The sequence below is a fragment of the Amia ocellicauda genome, chromosome 8 (assembly GCF_036373705.1).
Source record: "Amia ocellicauda isolate fAmiCal2 chromosome 8, fAmiCal2.hap1, whole genome shotgun sequence".
In the NCBI taxonomy this organism is placed as follows: domain Eukaryota; kingdom Metazoa; phylum Chordata; class Actinopteri; order Amiiformes; family Amiidae; genus Amia; species Amia ocellicauda.
In genome coordinates this window covers 25,661,472-25,688,763 of record NC_089857.1, presented here as the reverse complement: position 1 = coordinate 25,688,763, position 27,292 = coordinate 25,661,472, and the positions used below count along the sequence as shown (strand labels likewise).

Here is a 27,292-nt window from a genome sequence, read left to right as displayed (position 1 = left end):
GAATAACAACACAAAAATCCAGAAAAACGCATTTCAAAAAAGTTATATATTGATTTGCATGTTAATGAGGGAAATAAGTATTTGATCCCCTATCAATCAGCAAGATTTCTGGCTCCCAGGTGTCTTTTATACAGGTAACGAGCTGAGATTAGGAGCACTCACTTAAAGGGAGTGCTCCTAATCTCAGCTCGTTACCTGTATAAAAGACACCTGTCCACAGAAGCTATCAATCAATCAGATTCCAAACTCTCCACCATGGCCAAGACCAAAGAGCTGTCCAAGGATGTCAGGGACAAGATTGTAGACCTACACAAGGCTGGAATGGGCTACAAGACCATCGCCAAGCAGCTTGGTGAGAAGGTGACAACAGTTGGTGCGATTATTCGCAAATGGAAGAAACACAAAATAACTGTCAGTCTCCCTCGGTCTGGGGCTCCATGCAAGATCTCACCTCGTGGAGTTTCAATGATCATAAGAACAGTGAGGAATCAGCCCAGAACTACACGGGAGGATTTTGTTAATGACCTCAAGGCAGCTGGGACCATAGTCACCAAGAAAACAATTGGTAACACACTACGCCGTGAAGGACTGAAATCCTGCAGCACCCGCAAGGTCCCCCTGCTCAAGAAAGCACATGTACAGGCCCGTCTGAAGTTTGCCAACATCTAAATGATTCAGAGGACAACTGGGTGAAAGTGTTGTGGTCAGATGAGACCAAAATCGAGCTCTTTGGCATCAACTCAACTCGCCGTGTTTGGAGGAGGAGGAATGACCCCAAGAACACCATCCCCACCGTCAAACATGGAGGTGGAAACATTATGCTTTGGGGGTGTTTTTCTGCTAAGGGGACAGGACAACTGCACCGCATCAAAGGGACGATGGATGGGGCCATGTACCGTCAAATCTTGGGTGAGAACCTCCTTCCCTCAGCCAGGGCATTGAAAATGGGTCGTGGATGGGTATTCCAGCATGACAATGACCCAAAACACACAGCCAAGGCAACAAAGGAGTGGCTCAAGAAGAAGCACATTAAGGTCCTGGAGTGGCCTAGCCAGTCTCCAGACCTTAATCCCATAGAAAATCTGTGGAGGGAGCTGAAGGTTCAAGTTGCCAAACGTCAGCCTCGAAACCTTAATGACTTGGAGAGGATCTGCAAAGAGGAGTGGGACAAAATCCCTCCTGAGATGTGTGCGCAAACCTGGTGGCCAACTACAAGAAACATCTGACCTCTGTGATTGCCAACAAGGGTTTTGCCACCAAGTACTAAGTCGAAGGGGTCAAATACTTATTTCCCTCATTAACATGCAAATCAATGTATAACTTTTTTGAAATGCGTTTTTCTGGATTTTTTTGTTGTTATTCTGTCTCTCACTGTTAAAATACACCTACCATTAAAATTATAGACTGATCATTTCTTTGTCAGCGGGCAAACGTACAAAATCAGCAGGGGATCAAATACTTTTTTCCCTCACTGTATGTGTATTTGAGTTTTCAGTATCTATTTTTATCTAAAGCATAATTTTATTTTAATTGGAAATTATTTTATCTTGCATATTGTTTCTTAGTACAATGCTTAAAATGTATATTTTTAGAATTAGTTGAAACATCATACACTACAGACGAATTGAATACATCTGTTAATAAAGGTAATAGCAGTCTTTTGGTGTTCAGAGAAAGCAAATTCAGAGAAAGCCTCCGCCCCCATTCCACCCCAACCACACATACACATTTTTAAGGGTGTTGAAAGCAAAATGTTACTCTTCTCAAAGTGCAATAGTTTGTTGTTTTTTTGGTCAATTTTTTTTTTATGTTACCACAAACAAGCAAACCAAAAAAACAGAAGCCCCCCGCCATGAATAGTTTAAGTTAATTGAAGGTTGGCAATGCAGATGAATCCACATAGCCATTTGGTGCCATCTGCATTACTGTGTCTTGTGTGGGTGGCACAGGAATATTGTTTAATAATTTCCGCTGAAGACCAGGGTTTTCCACCGGGTTTGTTCTTTCCTGATGATCACTGGAACATGACGCATCTGCATCCCTTTGCAACAAAAGGACATTGTCATTTACCACACCGCTCACCTTGGTATACTCCTGCCCTGTGAATTCTGGAGATAAGACTTGAGGACTTTCCTGAGTTTTTGCTTTCAAAATGAGAATGTTCTCCTGATTAACTTTCTGGACTTCAACATACTCCATGAATTTAGAAGGCGGGAATGCAGACGCTTGTGTCATTTGGTTTTCTGGGATCTTGACACAGAACTCACTGTATCCCTGTAGATTTCCATAGCCAGTAGAGATTTTGATTGGGCGGGGATCGGTGTTGTTTTCTGCTTGGTCTGGCTGATTGGCCATAAACTGGAGGTTGCTTGAAATGTAGCCTTGCTTCTGGATTTCAGGGATGCTGTGGAAAGACTGTTTCTGAGGATGGTGGGACAAGAAGCTTGTTGGCCAGGTCTTGGTGTTCCTGTCAGCATTTTCTAAGTTGTCTAGTTGCCTCACTGGGTTGCTGTTCCAAGATAGGCTGATACTTCTATCCTTTGTCGCCTCACTGTGGCCTTCTTTCATGACATGCTCATTATCCAGGCCAGGCATTTTGGGTTCATTGCTGTTTTCTAGCAGCAGGGTGTGGCTGTCGCAGCTCCCTCGACCCGAGTCATTATCCAGTGAATTGTTGGCTGACTTAATTCTGTTCTCCTGAAGATCTTTTACTTTAATCACTTGCTCCCTCTCATCACTGTCGTCCACCTCTAGGAATTCCACTAGAAGATCCTCGCAGTCTGAGGTCGGAGGGAAGCCCTGGCTCACCAAAGCACTGAGCATGTCTTCCGATTTCCCATACTAAATACAGTAAAAACAGTAGGAAAAACAACAAAAACAGTTTAACATTTCTTTGAATAGTATATGGTATAGCATTGAAATGCCTTTTAGTTTATTTTAATTTCTTAATTTAATATGTCCAGTTTATTAACATCTTTCAGCCTGTGTTACAACAAAATTAAAAATTAAAAACAATAAAATTAATTTTGAAAATATATTTCTTTCATGTTTGAAAGTGGTTAGTTTTCACATAAGGGATAGCTATCGTTAGATTGCAGTGCAACTCTGGTTCTCTGACAGAGAAAAATCCTTCAGTGGGGTGAATTAGATGTGTGCCCATTTTTCCCATTTTGATGACTGCTTTCAGAGAACCAGGGTTGCATTGTAAAAGAGGGGTTCAGTGAAGAAGCTGGAAACCTGGGTGTGCTTCTGCATCCAACCCACTGCAGGGCCAATCAGCAGCTTTGACATAAAGAACTTCCCACATGCATGTCACATTTTCCATACTGATGGTTGTTTCCAAATTTAAAGATAACTATATTATATCAAGAATAAAAATGGAGCATAGTTACAATTGGGTGCAAGATTATCCTCTTATCATAACCAGGTTCAAACTTCAAACCTGAATTTCAGTATATTTTACAAAGCAATCTTTTCCATTTAACTCTTTACTCTTTTATTTTCGTCTGGTTGGACTTCTTAGACGCACATTTAATATGGACATTATAAGAAGTACAGGTATGTGACATCTATCAAATGAAACTAGACAACCTGTACTATAATATTAATATTTCAATATGTTGAAATACCATACTCAAATAAAAGCATACAAACAACAGAACCAGTTTCTGCATTGTTGATCATAATTAGACACACTATATTGCAACACTACTACCTTTATTTCCAAGATAAATAATAGCATAATTATGTCAAACAGATTTTTCTTACAATTTGCCCTTAAAGTACTAGTCAAAATACAACTTTTAAAACAAAGTGGGTGAAAACTTGACAAAAAATTGAAGGAGTTATGATCATTTATTTTGTATGTATTAAAAATAGCAATTCTAGAACCTGTAAATATTTCCCCTAATTTGCAAGTCAATATCTCCACACAACAACATCAGATCTTAACTATCTTGTTATCATTTGAAAGCCCTAAGCCCTCTGGCTATAATAATGGCATTTTTAATAGATATATCTCAACCCACCAGCGGGTTGAAAACAATGGGGCTGAGTTTAAAGAGTAAAGAGTTTGTTCCAGTGAAATTCAAACGGGTACACAATACTTCAACACAAGTATTTGTTTATAGGCTAATTATACTGTTAATTGTATTGTTTTAATCAGTGTCCATTAATAAAATAAACATAATGGAGTTAATGTCATATTTATTTTTTTCAGTAATTATCTTACTAATAAACTAAGTTTCAATGTTATGGAAATATATGGGGAAAAATATATATTATGATTTATGAAATTGGACATAACAGTCCTAATAACTCAGGTATTTTTATCTGTTTATGTAATAGAATACATTTCAATTGCATGCCTTTTTTCCTATGTTGTGTCATAGAATAAGACAATACATTGGAATTCAAGAAATGTACCTTAAGCAACTGTGTGTCAAATCCTTTAATCTTTGGTCCTGGGACTGGTGGCAACAGCCACTGCTTCACACTGAGAACAAAAATAAAGTTATGTTATTACTTACCATTATAACATTCGGATTCATCCCACAATAGTGTGATGAGAAATGTAATACAATTTCTGCTATTTAAAAAGTAATGACAATACAAAACAAAAGTTGCATGTCTCATGAAGGGTGGAGGTGGAAAGTACATTTATTTTACAACACACTGAGGTGTTTATCTCATTTGCAAATTTGTAAGTCATTTAAAATGAGAAAACTGACATTCAGAATTCTGAAAAGCACAGCAACCAAATATACACATGATAATAGTGGGGATATTTGTATGTAAATAATTTAATGTTTTGAGGAGGTAGCCTTCAGACCTTTAAAAGAAAAAAAAAACTTCACAGAGCTTAAAATAAAATAGCAAAAATTGATCTAAAAATTGTTAGGAGTTAGGAGCAAACTAAAGAGCAGCCTAATTGTTAGCCTAAACTTTTTCCTTTTTTATACACAATAGGCATTTATTATTTTTTCTGTAACCACAACATAACCAGTGCACTTTTAAGAACGACCCTGCACTTTTATTTTATGCCTCTCATCTTTTTAAATTTTATTTCTAATATTGAAATTGTATTATTGAGCAATTCCTTCTAGAATTGCTTTCCAAAAAAAAAAAGCTTTAGCAAAAAGATTTTTGTTGAGGGGGCAGAGTAAAAGGTCAGTATATTTTTATTGCCATAGTGCATTTGTTTAATATCCTGTTTTTTAAGTATTGAAATATGCACAGCACCACCATAAAACTGTAAAATAAAAATAGCCTACTGTAAAAGACATTAAAAAAAGGTACTATACCTGTTTAGTTTAAGATTCATTGTCAACAAAAGAATCAGAAAAACAAATGTAGACAGGATTGCTATCAGTATCCACATTGATCTGTCTCTTTGAATATCTGGAAGCACAAACACGCACATATATAAAAACAAATTAAATGCACACAAGTGGTTAATTTAAAAACATTTGATTCAACACCTAAGGTACAAAGAGTTGACTTTTAGGCAAATATGTAGGAGGTGGATAATGACTGAATTACAGGCACTGTTGCTGCCTGGGTTTTTTTATGGTAGGGAAAGGTTTCCAGTCAAAATTGTTCTCCAACCAATCAAAACAGTCAAGTAAAATATATATCAAAAGTCAATTCAGCTTGAAACAAAATGCAGTGTCCAGTGAAATAACAAAGCAAAATTATTTGCATTAATATGATCAAGACAGATGCTGTATTTTTCCTTAGGCATTGTTTTACGCGTATAACTAAAAATAAAAACTGAACAGAGAAAATGCTGACCTCACTTTGATTATATCAGTATGTGTTTTTCCAGCACATTTTTATTCTATTTTATCCATTTTAATTTAATTTAATCTAAATTAAGACCAAAGCTTTTAACTTATATTACTTTCGGAACCTTCTTTGATTACGCTATAAAATAATAATGTATTGTTTATGTTATGCTGGTAATAATATGCATATGCTCTAAATAGGTACTATGGCAGAAAAACAATCAACACAGACCTGTGACATTTCCATTTAGTTAGAACTTGGTTATGATTATAACAAAATAACAGAGAACAATACAATTTAGGTTTTTAAATAAGATGATACAGGCAATTTATCAAATTTGGACATTTAATTTAATGACAGATTAAGTATAATTTTAGAGCTACAGAACAGCACATGATAGTTTAATCAACTGGATGATGAAAATACAGACTAGCACACTATAGTTCTCCATTTTTAAATATGCCTGAATAATTGCCTACATAATATAATGTAACACTTAAAACTCTGGGCTTACAGTCAGGGATTTCAATGTAGGAAGTGGAACTCCATTCACTCCAGAATCCATGGTCTGGTTTACACCGAACTTGAATCATGTAAATCTCCCCTGGGTGCAAACTAAACAGGTTGTACTGCTTCTGCTGACCAGCAAAGTGCATCTGCACACAAAAAAGAAAGAGGATATAAAAAAAGGATATGGGTTAACACAGTGGGGCAACAGAGCATGCCTTTTTCCACTAATAAAATATATTGGGCATGTGTTTATGATATTATATACATTAATTGGTAGTATTTCAACATATATATATACACACAATTTTTACATTTTGATATTGTGTGTTTAGATTAAAAGTATTTGAAAATAATGCTATTCCCACATGGAGTGCCTGTCTTCAAGATTTCCTTCTCCGAGGTACCCATTGATAGTGTCATGTAGTATTGAAATATGTTTAAAAAAAAGGAGACATGTTAAGTATTTGACCAATTCATGTAAGTGTAAAATGAAAATATATAGTATGTGTGGCAAGGCCTGCACTTAATTAGTTAAATGCATAGGAAGCTTTCTCTGAGGAGTGCCTGATAGTCTGTTTCCTTACTCTCACTGCACAGTCAATCAGCCTGTTGGCCACCTGGGGGCACAGCTGTAGCCTTATTGAAGGCCAAGTATGGGCCTGGAGGTTTAGCTGAGTTTAAGGTTTTGGTCTGTGATTAGTTCTGTTTCACTCTGGTGGTCATTTGGACTAGGCTGCCTGAGAGGCCAGCACTGCATTCGAGCATCCTGGTCCTCGGTTTTGTTTAGTGTATTTTGTTTGATTACAGTCATGTATGTATGTGTTGTTTTCTTTGTGTTTTTAATTCTAAAAGGGCCAATGTCTTATTTTCCATTAAATAGACACCTATTTTGCCATCAACTCTCATGCCAGTGAACTCAATCTAAGACTTACATTAAATAGTTTCCGGTTGTTTATTATCCACCAAACTCCTTTTAAACCATTTCGGAAGTTGCAGTATACTAGTACACTACTAGGCTAACTATTCATCTTAGATGCCCTTTTGCATGCTTTTCTTAAAGCTGTGCAAGTTAAAACTGGGTCTGGGGCATGTGGCATTCTGAACCAAAAAAGTATAAAACTCTGTTGTGACCAGTAACTTAATTTTAAATAAAACTAAACGAACCTGGAGGCAGGAAATGCCTTAGTATTCATCTGCCATAAAACTTCACATGCCATGCATCTTATGGAACTTATGACATAGGTCATGTGGTAGTCTTGTGACAGAATAACAAAAAAATACTTTAAGACTATTTGACATATTAAGGCTACATAATGTCATTTGCAGTAAGCAGACCTGAGGCTAGACCTGTACGACTGAGCATTTTTTTAACAGTACTCTGCACCTGAATACAAGAGTGACACACATTTTACATGCATTTTGCAATCATATATTGTCATTCTTTGCACTTCACTAATCTGCATGCACTAGCGTAAACAGGTATATGATGAAACACTATAAAATAGATTTGTATTTACAATAAGTGTGATTATGTATAGTGCATTCCATATTTCCTCTTTTCTGGTGGTTGACTTATATACAGTTGTAGTCAGAAGCATTCACACCCCTCATTTAAAACAATTTATTAATTTTACTCATTAAACTATACTTTATCTATCAATTATATATATATTAAATAACTTCACAAACAAAAGTTATTTAGCATAGATACAAAAATGGTAAGATTGCAGTTGACTGAACAGAGTTAAAATAGGTGGTATATCAACTTTTAACTGCTACTCAGTACACACTAGAACCATAAATATGTTCATAAACAGACTACATCAGCCCCATGTAGTGTCCATTTGAGCTCTAGCTCAGATGCAACAATCACTTAGATTAGAATATCTTGGTTCACATTTTCCTTAACTTTTAAAATTAATTAGGAATGTATAACTTCCCAACGGACTGTGCAATTAGAATGGCTGTGTCTGTGATAGGGGTTACAAGGTCACATTGCTTTTGGTATGTTTAAGAAGAGCAAGTTTCGAAATCCTCCCAAAGGAGAGAGACATTTTAACATTTATAAATTGTAAACTCAAAAAGTTGGAAAACAATTTAATCATATTGAATAATTTAGGGATCCAGACAGGTAAACAAAAGTATGTAATATATTTATAGGTTTGTTTTGCTGTCCGGGAAAAAACAATGTAAAGGATTTAAAGGATGGTTGGCAAAATGGTGGAAAGATGTTTAATGCCATCTATCATGAGTTTTTATTGGTCCCTTTCAATCAATCTGAGCTAATAACCTCAAAGGTGTTAATTAAAAAACAAAAGTTCAGTGATATATAATAATCTCAGATGGGATAATTGAGCAATAGATTTTGCCAGCTATGGTATTAAGTTCCAAAACATTTGTAATACTGTGTAAATGGGCCTGTTCTGGTTACATTGCTACTCTGAAAGTGAAAGAGTGTACAGATACCTCATTTCAGGCATTGGTCTTTAGGCATAATGGGTTTGTGGATCAGATGCTTGGAGGTATGCCTGTAATGGCATTTTGAATCTGAGGTCTGTCTGTATTCTACACAAGTTCCATTAGCTTACATATAGACATTTTTAATGCAAGAAGGTTGAAAAGAAAAAATTAAGAACAAATATTTGAAACTAGTATTGCTAAATTAAGAATTCACAGGTCAAATTCACTCACTATCAGCAAATGTGCTAATTGCTATGTTGCTTTTTATCTAAAAGAACAGTTTTATAATTTCTAAACGGCTATGTTTTCAGCTGTGATTATTTATTTAACAACATTATGAAAACATCACTTAGCTGTTCATAAAATATAAAGTAGTAGCCAATGTTAGAAACCCCCACAGTCATTAGTGGAGTCCTTAGAGTCCAGAGCCACCGATGTGAAGTAAAACACAATAAAAACATAAAGGCATGGGCAGTATTTTAATGATGGAAATGTACTAGCAATGAATTAATGAATTACTTAATATCAATATCATGACAGATTTTCTCAGTGCATTCTGTTTGTACCTTACAGAAAAGTGTTGCTTTTCTGTTCTGATTTAGCAAGAGAAAATGACTATGCTAATGCAAGTTAATTCATTCATAATAGTAAGAGGGGTTATTTCCCATACTTGCTTACTCTTGTTACGCTGTTGTAACACACACACACACGCACACACATGCACACACATGCGGACACACAAACAAATGTGCATATCACATATAAAAGAGATGTGGATTTCTTGTTGGCCTGGGAGAACAGACAGGGCTGAGTTTTACCCACACTATATGCATGGGGGGTTAGAGTAATACTGGTGTGGTTGAGAAAATGATCTGCTTGCACAATCAGATCTAAGAAGTGAAAATGACTCATATTGCTGGTGTTTTGGAATGGCTTTTAGTCTGGGGAGTAACATGAAATTACATCAGGTAAATTACATCTTCATTGTTGAAATCTCATGAAATCCAAGTACAATTCCAGTTTAAGATTATAAGGCATTTAAAAGATATTGTAAATACCATAAACATAAACATTTGCTTTGTGAGGCATGTGTGATATGTGCATTGTATGTCATAATATCATGACTGTGGAAGCAATCTTCAGTGAATGGAAACCAAGCAAATTTTGACAAAGGAAGGAATGAATTATTGTATTATCAGACACCTTCAATAGATCTACGAATAAAATACCATGTCTTACACCAGTTAATTATTTATTGTATTTCTGTTCTCATTATATTCACTAGGGTTGAAAGCAAGCAGAGCAGAATGAGCTGTGTTTTCATATCCTCCCAGGACAGCATAGAAGGTTTGTTACGGCCAGTGCTCCTAGGTATTGACTAGGTGAAGAAGCAATAGTAAACACCAAAGAACTGTGGGATAAAACTGTAGACTGTAGAACCTTTACGGTAAACATGAACCAAACAACCATGCCAGTTCAATTAAACGCGCCAAACCAGTGGTTAGTCAGGTCTACACACCTCCCATGTGTCTTCTTTCTCCCGCTTGATGCGCAGCTCGTAGATGAGGGTGATCCAGCCCGATCTTGTGTCAGCTTTGCGAGGGGGTTCCCAATTCACCACAAGGTAAGGCTGATCATTGTTTTGCAGTTCCACTGTCAAATTCTCAGGTTTGTGGGGCTGAACTGTGAAGAGAGGTTTGAGACCTTGAGCAGAGACACTTTGTCACCTTTGCTAGTGCTTTAAACATGTCACCCAACGGGCTACATTTCAGTTTCCTTCACAGTGAAACAGACTTGTATGTATAATTTTAACAATAAGAAAGAAGAAAATAAGGCATTAGTAGTTTATCAGACACTTTATCAGCATTTTGCAGATACAAGAATGGAGTACAAAAAGATTATGTAAGGTAGTAAAGGTAACAGCAATGCAGAGCTGAGTATTATCCCAAGAACTTGCTAAAAACAAGCTCTTTCACATAAACCAGTAAATATTTCCACAATAAGATAACCAGACATGGTGGTTAAGCTTTTTAAAATAAGTCTGTACACATTTTCTGTGAACTTTATTCAGGAAAATATCAGGATCATAGAGCATTGTTATAAGAAACTTAACGGGGGGAAATACTTTTATTATGCTGAAAAAGCCATCCATAAGTACACACTAGGTAAAACATTCCTGATACTTCCGGATGTTTCTATGCTTGTCCCTGCCTGTCATTTCTAGCCGTTAATCACACTGTAATTTTTCCTTCAGAATTCAACAAAGGGATACATGCTGTACAGGATTTGTACTTTACTTCAGTTTGTTTTACAATCCTTATGTGTTTACATAAGTTCCTTAGAATTTTAAAGTTTAATAAAGATTTGTACAAAGCAACTTGTGTGCAAGATTAAGATCAAATCAGAAGTAGATTTTCTTTCTTAAGGTTAGCATGTGGGCATCTGATTTTTTTTTTTTTTAGCAATCGTAAACAGTAAACAAATAAATAAATAAACTAAAAACTATAATACACAAAATACCAATACTGTACTATATAGCTAGAAGTTATGTTTAATGTTTTAAGACTATAATACACCATGGTACAATGTGTAGCAATGCACAATGAACTCAAAGAAAACCACTGCAAACCTTTTTTAAAATATTAAAAAATCAAGGTTCCATGGTCTAACAAAGACCAAATCAGACAACAATTTGTTTAAGCATGATTTAAAAATATTTTTGGCTTTCCTGTTATGCACTAATACATATACCATGTGAGAGAATTATCTCTAGAGCTACAACATCTCTTGTTTAGCAGGAGATAGAAGGCACCAGACAAAACAATGGCAAAACATAATACAGTTCAATAACCAAGTTCAAGTCAAAACACTGAGTTTGTTCTAGGTACTAGCTAAATAAGTGAAATTCTTGATCTACACAGCATGTCAAACTAAACGTTAAATATTCTGAAAATGTAAAAATGTATTCCAACATTTTCAGTGTTCTTACTCTATGTCTAAAATTACTATTTTAAATTAACAACAGTATTTCCTGTAATTTAATACAGGTGGGCAATTAAATATGATACAGAATTTTCAAGCCATATACAGGAGTTGAAACTGGCTTATCTTCATTCTCTTTGCATTAGCTTAGCTAAACAGACACTTTCCAACCATTTTGTAATTTCCCATATAGGCCTATATATTTGTCTTCTGATCATACTCTAAGGTTTATGTAATGTAAAGCACTAACTTAAGAACTATAGCTAGCAAATAATTTTGCTCAATTTATGTTATAATTGAGTGTAAGTAATTTGATCTATCCCTACTTACTTATAACTGATTGAAGTGGATACTAGCAATATGGGCTGCCAAACTGGTTTGCCTTTTTATGTTTGTGTGTGAGTGCCTTTGGTTGTAGCAGTAGGGCATGTAATTTCAGTTAGTTTCAGCCTGTTGTTGAAACTCCACTGCTCAGATCTCCACAGAAATGCATATGTTGAAATAATAGAACAAAACAAGGTTCACTGTTATAGTTTTACATTATATTTTATCAATATAAAAAAAAAAAAAAAAAAAAATATATATATATAATGTTACAGTTCCGGAGGTGACAGCTTCCACTGTTATCACCACCATGCTATCTGAGCCATCAAGCCCATATTTGTGTATACCTTGGTGGTCAATAATTATAGGGTCACCTATATACTGACATTTTCCTGAAATATAATTAAGAAAGGATGAAAATTAAAATGAACTGTTAACTTGGCCATTTATTAACACTTACACAAGGACAATACTACATTAGCTGTGTTTTATATTGATGGTCTATGTATAATATTTTGTAATGTACTGTTTCTTTCTGTAGCCGGGTTTGTTTATTTTGTTTTCTGGTTCATTACATTTGGTTTATGCAAAAAAGACTAAGGTGTGATATTTCTATTAATTTGTATTTCACATCAAGATACAAAATAACAATGAAATGAAAGATTAAAGTCAGGCCACTGGAGAGACCAGTGGAACACCTGTTGTTGCTCTCTCTTAATTTATCTTCTAGTGTGTTCAGGGTTATTGTATGATGAGGAGAAACTGCATTTTTGGTACCTTTAGTAAATCTGTACATCAGCAAAGCAATCCTAAACCTATCCTAAAAGCAATATTATCTGCCCCTAATTTCCCATATAGGCCTATATATTTTAATGCTTCTGATCAGCCTCTATGGTTTATGTAATGTACAGCACTAAATTAAGAACTATAGCTAACAAATGATTTTGCTCAATTTATGTTACAATTTTGTGTAATTTGATCTATTCCTACTTACTTATAACTGATTCAAGTTAAGAGTATACAGAAGGAGGAAAACATTTAAAGAGAATAGTGTGTCAAGATGGTGGATTGTATTAAACATATGGTTGTTTATGGATGGTAAACATTATTTTAATGAACAATTCCCAGCTGAGGCATATTAAAACTTCTGTTATAATGCCTATTTAAAAAGAAATAAATAATAAATCATGGCATCTGTTTGAGATGAAAAACAACAACAAATAAATTGTAATATTCTTTCCAAAAAACAAATGTCTCATTACATGAACATATAAAAACATGATGTGAAAAGAAACCTACCGATGTATACCACGTCAACATCTTTTGGGTCAGAAAAATTGCTCCCTAAGGCATTGGTTGCCACGACAGTGATGTTGTAGGTTACCCAAATAGTGGTGTGATTTTTGTCAAAGAAACAGGAGTTTTTCCCAGCTGTTTTGTAATCTGGACACTCGTTGACTGTTTCAGAGCTGTAAAAAAAGCACAAAGGGAAAAGGGACATTCAATTATGGTTTGAAATAAGTAAAATACTTGAAAGCAGGTAGGACCACTAGGTCTATTTTGACCAGCTATATCTCATGGGTACAACAGCCCAGCTTGATTTTCTTAAACAACCCCAGGAAATTACTGCATAATGCATGGATTTTTGGTGTTATCCCAGGATAACTACTGATTATTTCTCAATGCTATTTGAAGAGATTGCTTTTTGCGGGTAAAATCTATTCACAAAATACATGTCTCATCAAATAGAGCAGGTTGATAGAATCTGTTTCTTCAGCAGTAGAGAAACATTCATGCCTAAGCATAGCAATAAAAGTATAGGTTAAGACTGGTGGCTTATTTACCCAAAGTCACTGACACAATGGGTCTTATTCCTAGCTACGTACTTAAACTCCTTGTGTGAATAAGATTTTAAATAAAGGTCTTAAAAACTGTTTGGGACAGCATACCATGCTTGGCATTCATGATATTCTTAAAGAAAATGTATTTTTTAAGATATAAAAAACAAATTCAGGCATGAATGTTTCTCTACTGCTGAATAGACATTCTATCAACCTGCACAGTTCACTCAATGACTATATTAAAAACAAATAATAATAATAATAATAATAATAATAATAATAATAATAATAATAATAATAATTGAAAACAAAAACTATCTCTCTCTCTCTCTCTCTCTCTATATATATATATATATATATATATATATATATATCTATATATATATATATAGAGAGAGAGAGATAGTTTTTGTTTTCAATTATTATTATGTAGGGGGTTGTATATTCTCTCTCTTTCTCTCTCTCTCTCTCTCTCTCTCTCTCTCTATATATATATATATATATATATATACAGTGAGGGATAAAAGTATTTGATCCCCTGCTGATTTTGTACGTTTGCCCACTGACAAAGAAATGATCAGTCTATAATTTCAATGGTAGGTGTATTTTAACAGTGAGAGACAGAATAACAACAAAAAAATCAAGAAAACGCATTTCAAAAAATTGATTTGCATGTTAATGAGGGAAATAAGTATTTGACCCCCTATCAATCAGCAAGATTTCTGGCTCCCAGGTGTCTTTTATACAGGTAATGAGCTGAGATTAGGAGCACTCTCTTAAAGGGAGTGCTCCTAATCTCAGCTCGTTACCTGTATAAAAGACACCTGTCCACAGAAGCAATCAATCAATCAGATTCCAAACTCTCCACCATGGCCAAGACCAAAGAGCTGTCCAAGGATGTCAGGGACAAGATTGTAGACCTACACAAGGCTGGAATGGGCTACAAGACCATCGCCAAGCAGCTTGGTGAGAAGGTGACAACAGTTGGTGCGATTATTCGCAAATGGAAGAAACACAAAATAACTGTCAGTCTCCCTCGGTCTGGGGCTCCATGCAAGATCTCACCTCGTGGAGTTTAAATGCTCATGAGAATGGTGAGGAATCAGCTCAGAACTACACGGGAGGATCTTGTTAATGATGTCAAGGCAGCTGGGACCATAGTCCCCAAGAAAACAATTGGTAACACACTACGCCGTGAAGGACTGAAATCCTGCAGCGCCCGCAAGGTCCCTTGCTCAAGAAAGCACATGTACAGGCCCATCTGAAGTTTGCCAATGAACATCTGAATGATTCAGAGGAGAACTGGGTGAAAGTGGTCTCAGATGAGACCAAAATCAAGCTCTTTGGCATCAACTCAACTCACCGTGTTTGGAGGAGGAGGAATGACCCCAAGAACACCATCCCCACCGTCAAACATGGAGGTGGAAACATTATTCTTTGGGGGTGTTTTTCTGCTAAGGGGACAGGACAACTGCACTGCATCAAAGGGACGATGGACGGGGCCATGTACCGTCAAATCTTGGGTGAGAACCTCCTTCCCTCAGCCAGGACATTGAAAATGGGTCGTGGATGGGTATTCCAGCATGACAATGACCCAAAACACACAGCCAAGGCAACAAAGGAGTGGCTCAAGAAGAAGCACATTAAGGTCCTGGAGTGGCCTAGCCAGTCTCCAGACCTTAATCCCATAGAAAATCTGTGGAGGGAGCTGAAGGTTCGAGTTGCCAAATGTCAGCCTCGAAACCTTAATGACTTGGAGAGGATCTGCAAAGAGGAGTGGGACAAAATCCCTCCTGAGATGTGTGCAAACCTGGTGGCCAACTACAAGAAACGTCTGACCTCTGTGATTTCCTACAAGGGTTTTGCCACCAAGTACTAAGTCGAAGGGGTCAAATACTTATTTCCCTCATTAACATGCAAATCAATTTATAACTTTTTTGAAATGCATTTTTCTGGATTTTTTGTTGTTATTCTGTGTTTCACTGTTAAAATACACCTATCATTAAAATTATAGACTGATCATTTCTTTGTGAGTGGGCAAACGTACAAAATCAGCAGGGGATCAAATACTTTTTTCCCTCACTGTATATATATATATATATATATAGAGAGAGAGAGAATATATAACCCCCTACAATGGGCTTTAAATAAGACTGTCAATAGCAAAAATATATATCATATATATCATCATCATCATCATCATCATCATCGTCATTAGCCTTTATCAATCCACTGCTGGATGAATATTAAAATATTATTTCCACATGTTTTGATGTACGGCACCCTCTTTTCAAGGTCACGTCAGAAAAGCTGCCTGGATAAAGGCATCATCTGCTAAGAAATGTAGTGATAATAATAATTATAATATATGTATAGATATACATATGTATATAGTGTCTTGGCATCCATATTCTTGTTTTATTATGCACTCCCTTGCAATACAAAATATGCAATACAGATTTAAATGTGATTTCATGCTAAATTAAAGTCAGAGAAATAATCTCTTCAGTACTATTAAAACAGTTTAAACAAAGTATAGTATACATGTAAAGAGCAATGAATTTGTGTAGAAATATTCCACACTTCAGTATGCGGATGACTCACAGAAACTTGTTTCTGCTTGGATACTAGCAATAGGCTGCCAAACTGGTTTGCCTTTTTATGTTTGTGTGTGAGTGCCTTTGGTTGTTAGCAGCAGGGCATGTAATTTCAGTTAGTTTCAGCCTGTTGTTGAAACTCCACTGCTCAGATCTCCACAGAAATTAATATGTTGAAATAATAGAACAAAACAAGGCTCACTGTTTATTAGTTTTACAATATATTTTTATCAATATACTTTAAGCCTTACACTGTTGTGATATAAGTTAAATGTTATTAATGTTATATATATATATATATAATAATGTTACAGTTCCGGAGGTGACAGCTTCCACTGTCCTTTTGAGCCATCAAGCCCATATTTGTGTATACCTTGGTGGTCAATAATTATAGGGTCACCTATATACCAACATTTTCCTGAAATATAATTAAGAAAGGATGAAAATTAAAATGAACTGTTAACTTGGACATTTATTAACACTATCACAAGGACAATACTACATTAGCTGTGTTTTATATTGATGGTCCATGTATAATATTTTGTAATGTACTGTTTCTTTCTGTCACTGGGTTTGTTTATTTTGTTTTCTGGTTCATTACATTTGGTTTATGCATAAAAGACTAAGGTGAAGGTGTGGCATTTCTATTAATTTGTGTTTCACATCAAGATACTAAATAACATAATGAAATGAAAGATTAAAGTCAGGCCACTGGAGAGACCAGTGGAACACCTGTTGTTGCTCTCTCTTAATTTATCTTCTAGTGTGTTCATGGTTATTGTATGATGAGGAGAAACTGTATTTTTGGTACCTTTAGTAAATCTGTTTGTACATCAGCAAAGCAATCCTAAACCTATCCTAAAAGCAATATTATCTGCCCCTAATTGTCTTTTCCAATGCTCTTTTGACCAATAAGACATTTTAAGTAGACCTGTCCACCATATTATCTTCTCACAGCCATTAGAGAGAAATTGCAAGTGAGGAAGATATCCTGGTCTTGTTTATTCTTTCTCTGTTTTGTTAATAAGTAGTGGAGCGAAACACCTCTATTCTGCTTCTGTTCTCCACTAGAAGATACTCTCCCTTGGTGCCAACTTTTCCTTCATTAGAAAGATTAAAATTAAACTTTGGCCCTGAACACAAACATTTTAAAAGGAAGCATATATGCTTGGAATAACAAGAACATACATACAAATGAACAAATTAGTCAAAATGAACGTGATATCATTCCAACAGCAAAAAGACTAGAATGGATCATTGGTGGATCAAGGAAAAACTGGATAGGATCCAAAAGACAAAAAAAGGACCAAGAAGAACCCCATCTGTGTGATTGAAAGATGAACCCAAGACATGACAAAGACCATGATGAAACCAAGATAAGAGAAAAGATTGTTCCAGTTGTGTCATTTAGACAGGCTGACAATTTATTTTGGTATTGGTTTTACACAATTGTTCGTGACTTATAAAGCTTTTAAGCTTTACTTTCTTTTCAGGTATATAATATACAAACACACACATATATACACATACAAACCCTTGTAGTTGGAAGTATTCACATCCTTCATTTGATTAAATATCCATTACATTTATCAATGGTATATTTAGAAGGTGTGTGTAGACTTTGGCATGTAATTCTATAGAAATAAATCAAGTGCACCCACCCCACGGGATTAATTAACAAACTGAACTGTATTGTTAAGAGTTTTTAATATATTTTATAGAGTCGAGATTTACTGTTTTAGGTATCTATATAAGTGTTCATATGAAATTGTTATTGATGTTTTTTTTTTTAATACTAAACAATAATGACTGGTTAACTATTGTATCTGCCCTCTGGAGTCCCTGATTTTCTACCCTCCCTCTGACTATAGCTTAGCAATTTACTAATCAATTTAGCATCTCACTTATCTGCTTTCCTTTTTTGAATGAAGGTACTGAAACCAGTACAATGACAAACAATGACGATTGCTCGCAAATAGACTAAAAACACTGACCATATACAAAACTTAAAAAGTAAAAGCAGTGGCACGATAATTCTTTGGCACCGTCCCTGGTCTTTGCGAAGCAAACGAGACAATACTTCACTTTCAAAATAAAATGTTTAAGTCTATTGTAAAGTATTGTACATAATAATTATAATAATTAATAATTCATCAAATGGTCCAATAAGCTAAAAAAATGACTGATAAAGATTCCAAAAGCCTTCTTCAAGGATGCAGCTTGTTAATAAAGGAAATAATTAGCTCTGCAAGAAACACAAGTACTTTTGTAAAAATAAAAGCACTCACTTTTCCTTTCTGTAGAACAGTGAGTAGTTAGTAGGCAGCCCTCCATCAGAACCTGGCTCCCACCAGCAAGTAAAAGTCTCTTTTTCTGGCGATCTGCATTGGACATTTGGCTTTCCGGGAGGTCTATAAACTGCAGAAATAGTGAGGTTGAGATGCAACAAATGGAACCATCTCTTTAGAAAGATTTGCATAGATGTTTTGGATCACACTGTACCTTAGTTACGAACTTAAATTCTAAACTAAAGATCAAACTGAACTGCTACTTGAAAACTCTAGTGCATCACTGATGCAACCACGATGCATGCACAGGGGTTCACATAAAATAATGGGACACCATTAACTTTTAAATACCTTTTATAACATGAATCTGAATCATGCATTTTCACTATAATATTATTTGAGAAACAGCTGTTAATCTAATGCATTAACTCATTACCAAATCTGTAACAATAAAACAATAAGAAAGCATTTAATAAGGTAACTTAAAAAAACAAAATGGTGTGCACTATGCTTGCACTTGTCTCAGAAGCACTTACCAGTACATTCCAGAATCTCAGCACAGACCAGAATCAGTGTGGCTCTGATGGCTAGCCTCATGTTTTATCCTCTTTTAAAGTTCTTCTCAACGAAGATAGCTCACTGAAAGCATTTGAGAAAGCACTGTTAAAATTTCATAGAGCAAATACTTTGACAACAGTTCATCAAGCACTGTCAGATAGCAAATGATAGAATGGTCTTGGGAGTTTCTTGTGTTTGCAATAGAAACAAGTCATTTGGGAACAAATAACCTTGGTAGTATCTGTATAAACAGAATCACGTTTGAGTTGCTTGGTTTTGCCAAAGCACATTGTGAAAACACCTCAGGTACAATACTTACAGATATATATTTTTAAAAATCCATTCATTAATTTATGTGCTACTCTAATGTCACATGAAGTCTCTTAAATGTGTCCTGATGAAAACAACATATTGTACAGCTACAGCTGTGTCATAAATAGCTTCTTCATGTGGAATTCATATTTTATGCCCTTACACAATTGCATTTGAGAATGCAAGATAGACGATACACACGCACAGCATCAAAGTAACTACTGCTAAAGACAACAATATCCTTAATACTATCAAGCATTATATGCATATGATATCTTTAAAGGTAGGAAGAATGTTTTTTTTCTGAGGTAAAATATATGTAGCCTGTTATAAAATATTTGTATAGATGGTAGATTTCGAAGTATACATAGAGGATAGTGTAAGAGCTGGGATACGCAGAAGTGGTTTTCTTGAATTAGGTTCCCTTGAGACCTTGAGATTTAAACACAACATTGCCTGTGTATGTCTTCTCATAGACAATATTGTATAAACTGTATACCCAGGTATTTAAATCAGAAGGCCATCATTTATAGGATTCTCTCCGGTGTTTTAAATGCCATTATTAAGCAACGTAAGACACTAGAAGAACAAAGCTAATGATGGCTGCCCCGTCTTCAGATTCCTGCAAAAGGATTAAGGATGAAAAAGAGGTCTGTGATGTGTTCAGAAGTAGGTATTGTAGCACGACAAGTTCATTCAACTAACATAATTCACTACAGCTCTCCCATATAATATCATCACATAAATTCCCTGCTGTTGTTACACCCTCCCTCTCCTTTTTATGTCAATGTATTTATTTCAAACCAATTCAGTCACTGACTATTTTAAAGATAAAGCTATTTTAAAAGTTGACTGAACAGTGTTACTTAATTAGTTAATTATTAATTTGTTCCTTATTAACAACAAGAAAAAAATTATTAAGAACTGTTTGTTTGCTTTACCACTTTCTGGCACTTTACTTGTAATGATTAATACAAATAAATAAATGTTGGACCTGGTAAAAGTGTCACAGAAACATGCTCTTCTCAGAACCTGAACTCAGCCCATGTGACATCAGGCAGACCACCACATTTTAACCCACCCCCCTGAAACAACTCTCACTCCCATACTAGGCTTAATACATAATTATACAATCCATTTCTCGAGTCTATAATCTTAATACTAATAATATCCAAACTACTAGAATGGATGATATGCAGACATTATATCTTTAATTATCTTAATTACTTACTCTTTTTTAGTTACAGTGATCCCCTGCTGATTTTGTACGTTTGCCCACTGACAAAGAAATGATCGGTCTATAATTGTAATGGTAGGTGTATTTTAACAGTGAGAGACAGAATAACAACAAAAAAATCCTGAAAAACGCGTTTCAAAAAAGTTATAAATTGATTTGCATGTTAATGAGGGAAATAAGTATTTGATCCCCTATCAATCAGCAAGATTTCTGGCTCCCAGGTGTCTTTTATACAGGTAACGAGCTGAGATTAGGAGCACTCTCTTAAAGGGAGTGCTCCTAATCTCAGCTCGTTACCTGTATAAAAGACACCTGTCCACAGAAGCAAGCAATCAATCAGATTCCAAACTCTCCACCATGGCCAAGACCAAAGAGCTGTCCAAGGATGTCAGGGACAAGATTGTAGACCTACACAAGGCTGGAATGGACTACAAGACCATCGCCAAGCAGCTTGGTGAGAAGGTGACAACAGTTGGTGTGATTATTCGCAAATGGAAGAAACACAAAATAACTGTCAGTCTCCCTTGGTCTGGGGCTCCATGCAAGATCTCACCTCGTGGAGTTTCAATGATCATGAGAACGGTGAGGAATCAGCCCAGAACTACACGGGAGGATCTTGTTAATGATCTCAAGGCAGCTTGGGACCATAGTCCCCAAGAAAACAATTGGTAACACACTACGCCGTGAAGGACTGAAATCCTGCAGCGCCCGCAAGGTCCCTTGCTCAAGAAAGCACATGTACAGGCCCGTCTGAAGTTTGCCAATGAACATCTGAATGATTCAGAGAACTGGGTGAAAGTGTTGTGGTCAGATGAGACCAAAATCGAGCTCTTTGGCATCAACTCAACTCGCCGTGTTTGGAGGAGGAGGAATGACCCCAAGAACACCATCCCCACTGTCAAACATGGAGGTGGAAACATTATGCTTTGGGGGTGTTTTTCTGCTAAGGGGACAGGACAACTGCACCGCATCAAAGGGACGATGGACAGGGCCATGTACCGTCAAATCTTGGGTGAGAACCTCCTTCCCTCAGCCAGGGCATTGAAAATGGGTCGTGGATGGCTATTCCAGCATGACAATGACCCAAAACACACAGCCAAGGCAACAAAGGAGTGGCTCAAGAAGAAGCACATTAAGGTCCTGGAGTGGCCTAGCCAGTCTCCAGACCTTAATCCCATAGAAAATCTGTGGAGGGAGCTGAAGGTTCGAGTTGCCAAACGTCAGCCTCGAAACCTTAATGACTTGGAGAGGATCTGCTAAGAGGAGTGGGACAAAATCCCTCCTGAGATGTGTGCAAACCTGGTGACCAACTACATGAAACGTCTGACCTCTGTGATTTATGATTAGAAGAAAGCAGCATCTTACTAAAAATGCAGCCACAACTGAGTATAGTTCTGTAGTTTTCTATTAGCGGGTGGGTTAAAGTTTTGATTTAATCCGGCCCCAGATTAAATCTTCACTGACTGTAATTTATTTTGACTCCTGAAACATAATTGTGGTTGTGCATAATGGGTGAACTAGTAAAGATAAGGTAAAATATAGTAGACATAAAATATATATATATATATATGTTTAATGGATTGATGGATTTTCTATTTTAGTTTTCAAGCTAACTTTACACACTCTGGGGGCTGGATTAAATCAAAACTTTGACCCGCCCGCTAATAGCAAACTACAAACCTGTTCACCAAAGCGGTTACATTTATGAGTAGAAGAAAGTGTCATCTTACTAAAAATGAAGCCGCAACTGAGTACAGTTCTTTAGTTTTCTATTAGTGGGTGGGTCAAAGTTTTAATTTCATGTCCTTTATCAATGTAGCCCAACATTCTGTTATTATGTTCTTAATTTAAAGTTAAATCTTTCTGAGCTATTTTTAAAGGTTGGTTATTATTTCCAGCTTGATTTCTGCTTAGTATTAATACTGTACACTTTTTTCTAGGATAGAAGTGCACGGGTATGACCTGTACAGTTGTGTTATTTTTTATCTTCACCTAGAGTGTAAGAACTTTAAACTGACCCTTCAGAATAAAGCCCACAGAGCTGAATATCATTTTTGTTTGGAAAACAGTGTGACCTGTTTAATGTGACATATCATGACAATCTGGCTATGGGCACAGGTTACAGGCAAAGCCTTCATCCACAGTTGACAATGACTGATGACATTAAAGAGTAAACAATGACAAATGACATCAGCAAGCCCTTATAAAGATCTGCATCACATGCCCCCTGGAAACCTTGAAGCAAAAATAAAAACTGTCTACACTCTTACATATTCAGCACTGCAATTCCTAAACATAAATTGAGTTTTTGTGCCTTTCTTAAGAGATTTCTTTAAACATATTAAACATCCTTAACCAAAACAAGATGAGTGTAGTAGTGCAGAGGTTAAATGTTAAATGCGGACCCGCCCCCCGCGCTCTCGCCTTACTACCATTAGCCAATATATTAGGAAATGTGGATTGCATTTTCATACATTTGCCTCATGTAGGCTACATTTTAGGCCCACATGATCTCCAGATTAAGGTACAGGTTATCACAGTTGGACCTGATTTGGACCCCAACACTATCTTAATATAATATAACTTCCTCCATGATTGACATTGAAAGATGGTAGTTTTTAAAACTCTCAGATAGAGCCATGCTTGACATTCTTCTGTGTAACATAAAATAACACCATTCTGATTTTGTGACATTTGAATTCAACTATGTTGTGTTACTTTGTATTTTTTCAGTATTTGTAAAGTAGCCTAGAAAGTGTTCTACATTTCCTGCAAGATCCAGTGTGAGACGGCTAATCCTGAAGCACAGACCATGTAAAGTCGAATGTAGAGTGTCAGGATCTTGTTAATGATGTGAATACACAACAGGCTTAAATAAAATATATATTTATTTGTAATCAGGTATACTGCTTTTGCATTCTCGTCGCCATGGACTGCTGAAACTTTAACAGATTCTTGTTAATTATTTACCCAAGGTGACCCATTAACATAAGTAGCTACAGCAGAGGTCCCCCGGGCTGCCCCTGGAGGGTAAAATTCCACTAGGTTTTATAGGTAACCAGTACATTTTTAATTTATAAAGACTAAGATCATTTGGAGCAATACCTGAATAACTTTTAGTATTCAAGGACCAAAACACACAGAATGTAGTTAGCCTAAATATTGGTTTCTCTGTGATGTTTTATTCTTAATAAGTTTACTGAAGGTTACTTTAGGCTTGTAATTTTAATTAGTTCTTTGTATTGCGCAATATGGAGAATTAATTTAGTTGTCTAGAAATCTCTAGAGGCTCCTTCCTTGATCTTTATAAAGATAAGCTGTTTGACTAAAAAACTATTTGCATAGAAGCAAGCGAGATATAGCCTAGGTGAGCATGTGGCACAGAGATTGAAATGTAATCCCATTGAGAATTTGGGTAATTTATAAACCATTATGAAGTACACTCACCTAAAGGATTATTAGGAACACCTGTTCAATTTCTCATTAATGCAATTATCTAACCAACCAATCACATGGCAGTTGCTTCAATGCATTTAGGGGTGTGGTCCTGGTCAAGACAATCTCCTGAACTCCAAACTGAATGTCTGAATGGGAAAGAAAGGTGATTTAAGCAATTTTGAGCGTGGCATGGTTGTTGGTGCCAGACGGGCCGGTCTGAGTATTTCACAATCTGCTCAGTTACTGGGATTTTCACACACAACCATTTCTAGGGTTTACAAAGAATGGTGTGAAAAGGGAAAAACATCCAGTATGCGGCAGTCCTGTGGGCGAAAATGCCTTGTTGATGCTAGAGGTCAGAGGAGAATGGGCCGACTGATTCAAGCTGATAGAAGAGCAACTTTGACTGAAATAACCACTCGTTACAACCGAGGTATGCAGCAAAGCATTTGTGAAGCCACAACACGTACAACCTTGAGGCAGATGGGCTACAACAGCAGAAGACCCCACCGGGTACCACTCATCTCCACTACAAATAGGAAAAAGAGGCTACAATTTGCACAAGCTCACCAAAATTGGACAGTTGAAGACTGGAAAAATGTTGCCTGGTCTGATGAGTCTCGATTTCTGTTGAGACATTCAGATGGTAGAGTCAGAATTTGGCGTAAACAGAATGAGAACATGGATCCATCATGCCTTGTTACCACTGTGCAGGCTGGTGGTGGTGGTGTAATGGTGTGGGGGATGTTTTCTTGGCACACTTTAGGCCCCTTAGTGCCAATTGGGCATCGTTTAAATGCCACGGCCTACCTGAGCATTGTTTCTGACCATGTCCATCTCTTTATGACCACCATGTACCCATCCTCTGATGGCTACTTCCAGCAGGATAATGCACCATGTCACAAAGGTCGAATCATTTCAAATTGGTTTCTTGAACATGACAATGAGTTCACTGTACTAAACTGGCCCCCACAGTCACCAGATCTCAACCCAATAGAGCATCTTTGGGATGTGGTGGAACGGGAGCTTCGTGCCCTGGATGTGCATCCCACAAATCTCCATCAACTGCAAGATGCTATCCTATCAATATGGGCCAACATTTCTAAAGAATGCTTTCAGCACCTTGTTGAATCAATGCCACGTAGAATGAAGGCAGTTCTGAAAGCGAAAGGGGGTCAAACACAGTATTAGTATGGTGTTCCTAATAATCCTTTAGGTGAGTGTATTTCTAGAAACTAAATTACAAATGATTTACAATAGGAATGGAAAATGTAATCACATATAACCTGAAAGTGTTAACAAATACAACACATAATAGTTACTTCAGTATTCAAAATTAATTATTTAGTTTTTTGTATTTAATAAAACTTTATTTCTTTATAATATAAACAAGTTTGCTTAAATGTGTATTGAGAACCTTTGGGTCTGGAATAAATCAAAACTTCAACCCAGTGATATGAGCAAATTCCAAATGTACCACTTGACGGCAGCTTTGTGTTTACTGTTGGAAATGATTGGTTTTTGATGTATTGTATAAATCCAGACATTGGTCCCATTAAAAAAAAAAAATGCATAATTAATTTAGTACTAAACTAATAATTAAGTCCTTCATTACATGCTTTAATTGATCAAAATTGCTCAAACAGTGTAATCATTTCATCTCAGTGTTTCAGACACAATCCTTTCACATTTCCAATGAATACATAAATAAACAATAATTTAGTCTAGTGCTAGCCAAGGCTGTTCCAGCTGATAGCAGGAAAATGAAATGAATCTATCTTTTGTGTAAAATGACAGTTTGCTTGTATGACAGGAAGTGACCATGCTTGTAAATGTATTAAAATGCTTCAATTATAGACCTACATGTGATCTCAGATATAAACAAGTATGTGTCTAAAAACATATTTAAGGTAAATTCCTTAATGTATTCTATTTCGTCCCATTCAAATCTGAATTGTATAATTTCAGTTAGTTCTGTTGAATGTTTATACCATTCCTCAGACATATAATCTTTTGTATCTTGTTACTTGATTCTGTCTGAACTCATAGACCTGCATTTCACACCTACTCCCAGTTGTCTGGCAAATTCTCACATTCAGCAGTTTATCCTTTATATGGTGTCAAACATAAAAACAAACATGTTTTTCCTGCACTACTCATCCTAAATATAAATTATCATGACTGTTATACTTATATATCTCTCCATCAATTCCAGTCACATTTCTGTATTGTCTGATACATCATAATTGCCTGTATTTTTATTTTCTATATTTTGTGTTATCTTTCTTAAGCCATTTTATCATAATTCTGATTTGTTATTCTAGCCATCAGATGGAATCAATCATTGTCTTATTCTTAAATTATGTTATTCAGTTAATCTGTGGCTGTCTTGGCTTAAGTATTCTCACAGAACCACATAGCTAATCACAGGAATATAGGGATCATGGATACATGATACACAACTGAAAAACATTAGGAAAGCTTTCTGTTAATGACTCACCAGTTCTGAGTGTTGTTAAAGATGTACATCCTCACAAGGCCAGTGACCCATCAAAGCCTATTACACTCTAGGGTAAGGAGGGTGTTGAGACCAGAACATGGGTAAGTCTAAGGCATAAATAGCTGACAGAAGCAGTCAGAGCTTGCATATTTAAAGAGTTTAAGCGAATAAGAACAATGGGGAACAATATCAGAGGACTAAAGTGACCACTTGTTCTGACCACAGCCCCTATTATATTATGTTGGTGTACCACTTGAAAGAGTAAGGGAAAGAGAAAAGATTGAAAGAGTAGTCCTGTCTACAGGTTACAATTAGTGCACTTCTGTGAAACGGGGTTCATAGTGTACAGTGCAACCGGAAAGTATTCACAGCGCTTCACTTTTTCCACATTTTGTTATGTTACAGCCTTATTCCAAAATGGATTAAATTAATTATTTTCCTCAAAATTCTACAAACAA

At 36.0% G+C, this 27,292-nt stretch overlaps 1 protein-coding gene across 1 annotated transcript in view; it reads right to left on the bottom strand.

Annotated features, from left to right (window-relative positions):
* Positions 1-1,388: 1,388 nt before the first annotated feature.
* prlra (prolactin receptor a) overlaps positions 1,389-27,292 on the bottom strand; it is a 45,578-nt gene continuing 19,674 nt past the window's right edge. Inside the window, exons 2-9 of the mRNA XM_066710808.1 lie at positions 19,326-19,428; positions 18,790-18,919; positions 13,363-13,532; positions 10,277-10,440; positions 6,302-6,443; positions 5,304-5,400; positions 4,426-4,495; positions 1,389-2,841 (exon numbers count right to left, since the gene is read on the bottom strand). Coding sequence (XP_066566905.1) covers positions 1,867-2,841; positions 4,426-4,495; positions 5,304-5,400; positions 6,302-6,443; positions 10,277-10,440; positions 13,363-13,532; positions 18,790-18,919; positions 19,326-19,386 — 1,809 coding nt within the window. The 5' untranslated portion in view covers positions 19,387-19,428 and the 3' untranslated portion in view covers positions 1,389-1,866. The remainder of the gene's footprint in view (positions 2,842-4,425; positions 4,496-5,303; positions 5,401-6,301; positions 6,444-10,276; positions 10,441-13,362; positions 13,533-18,789; positions 18,920-19,325; positions 19,429-27,292) is intronic.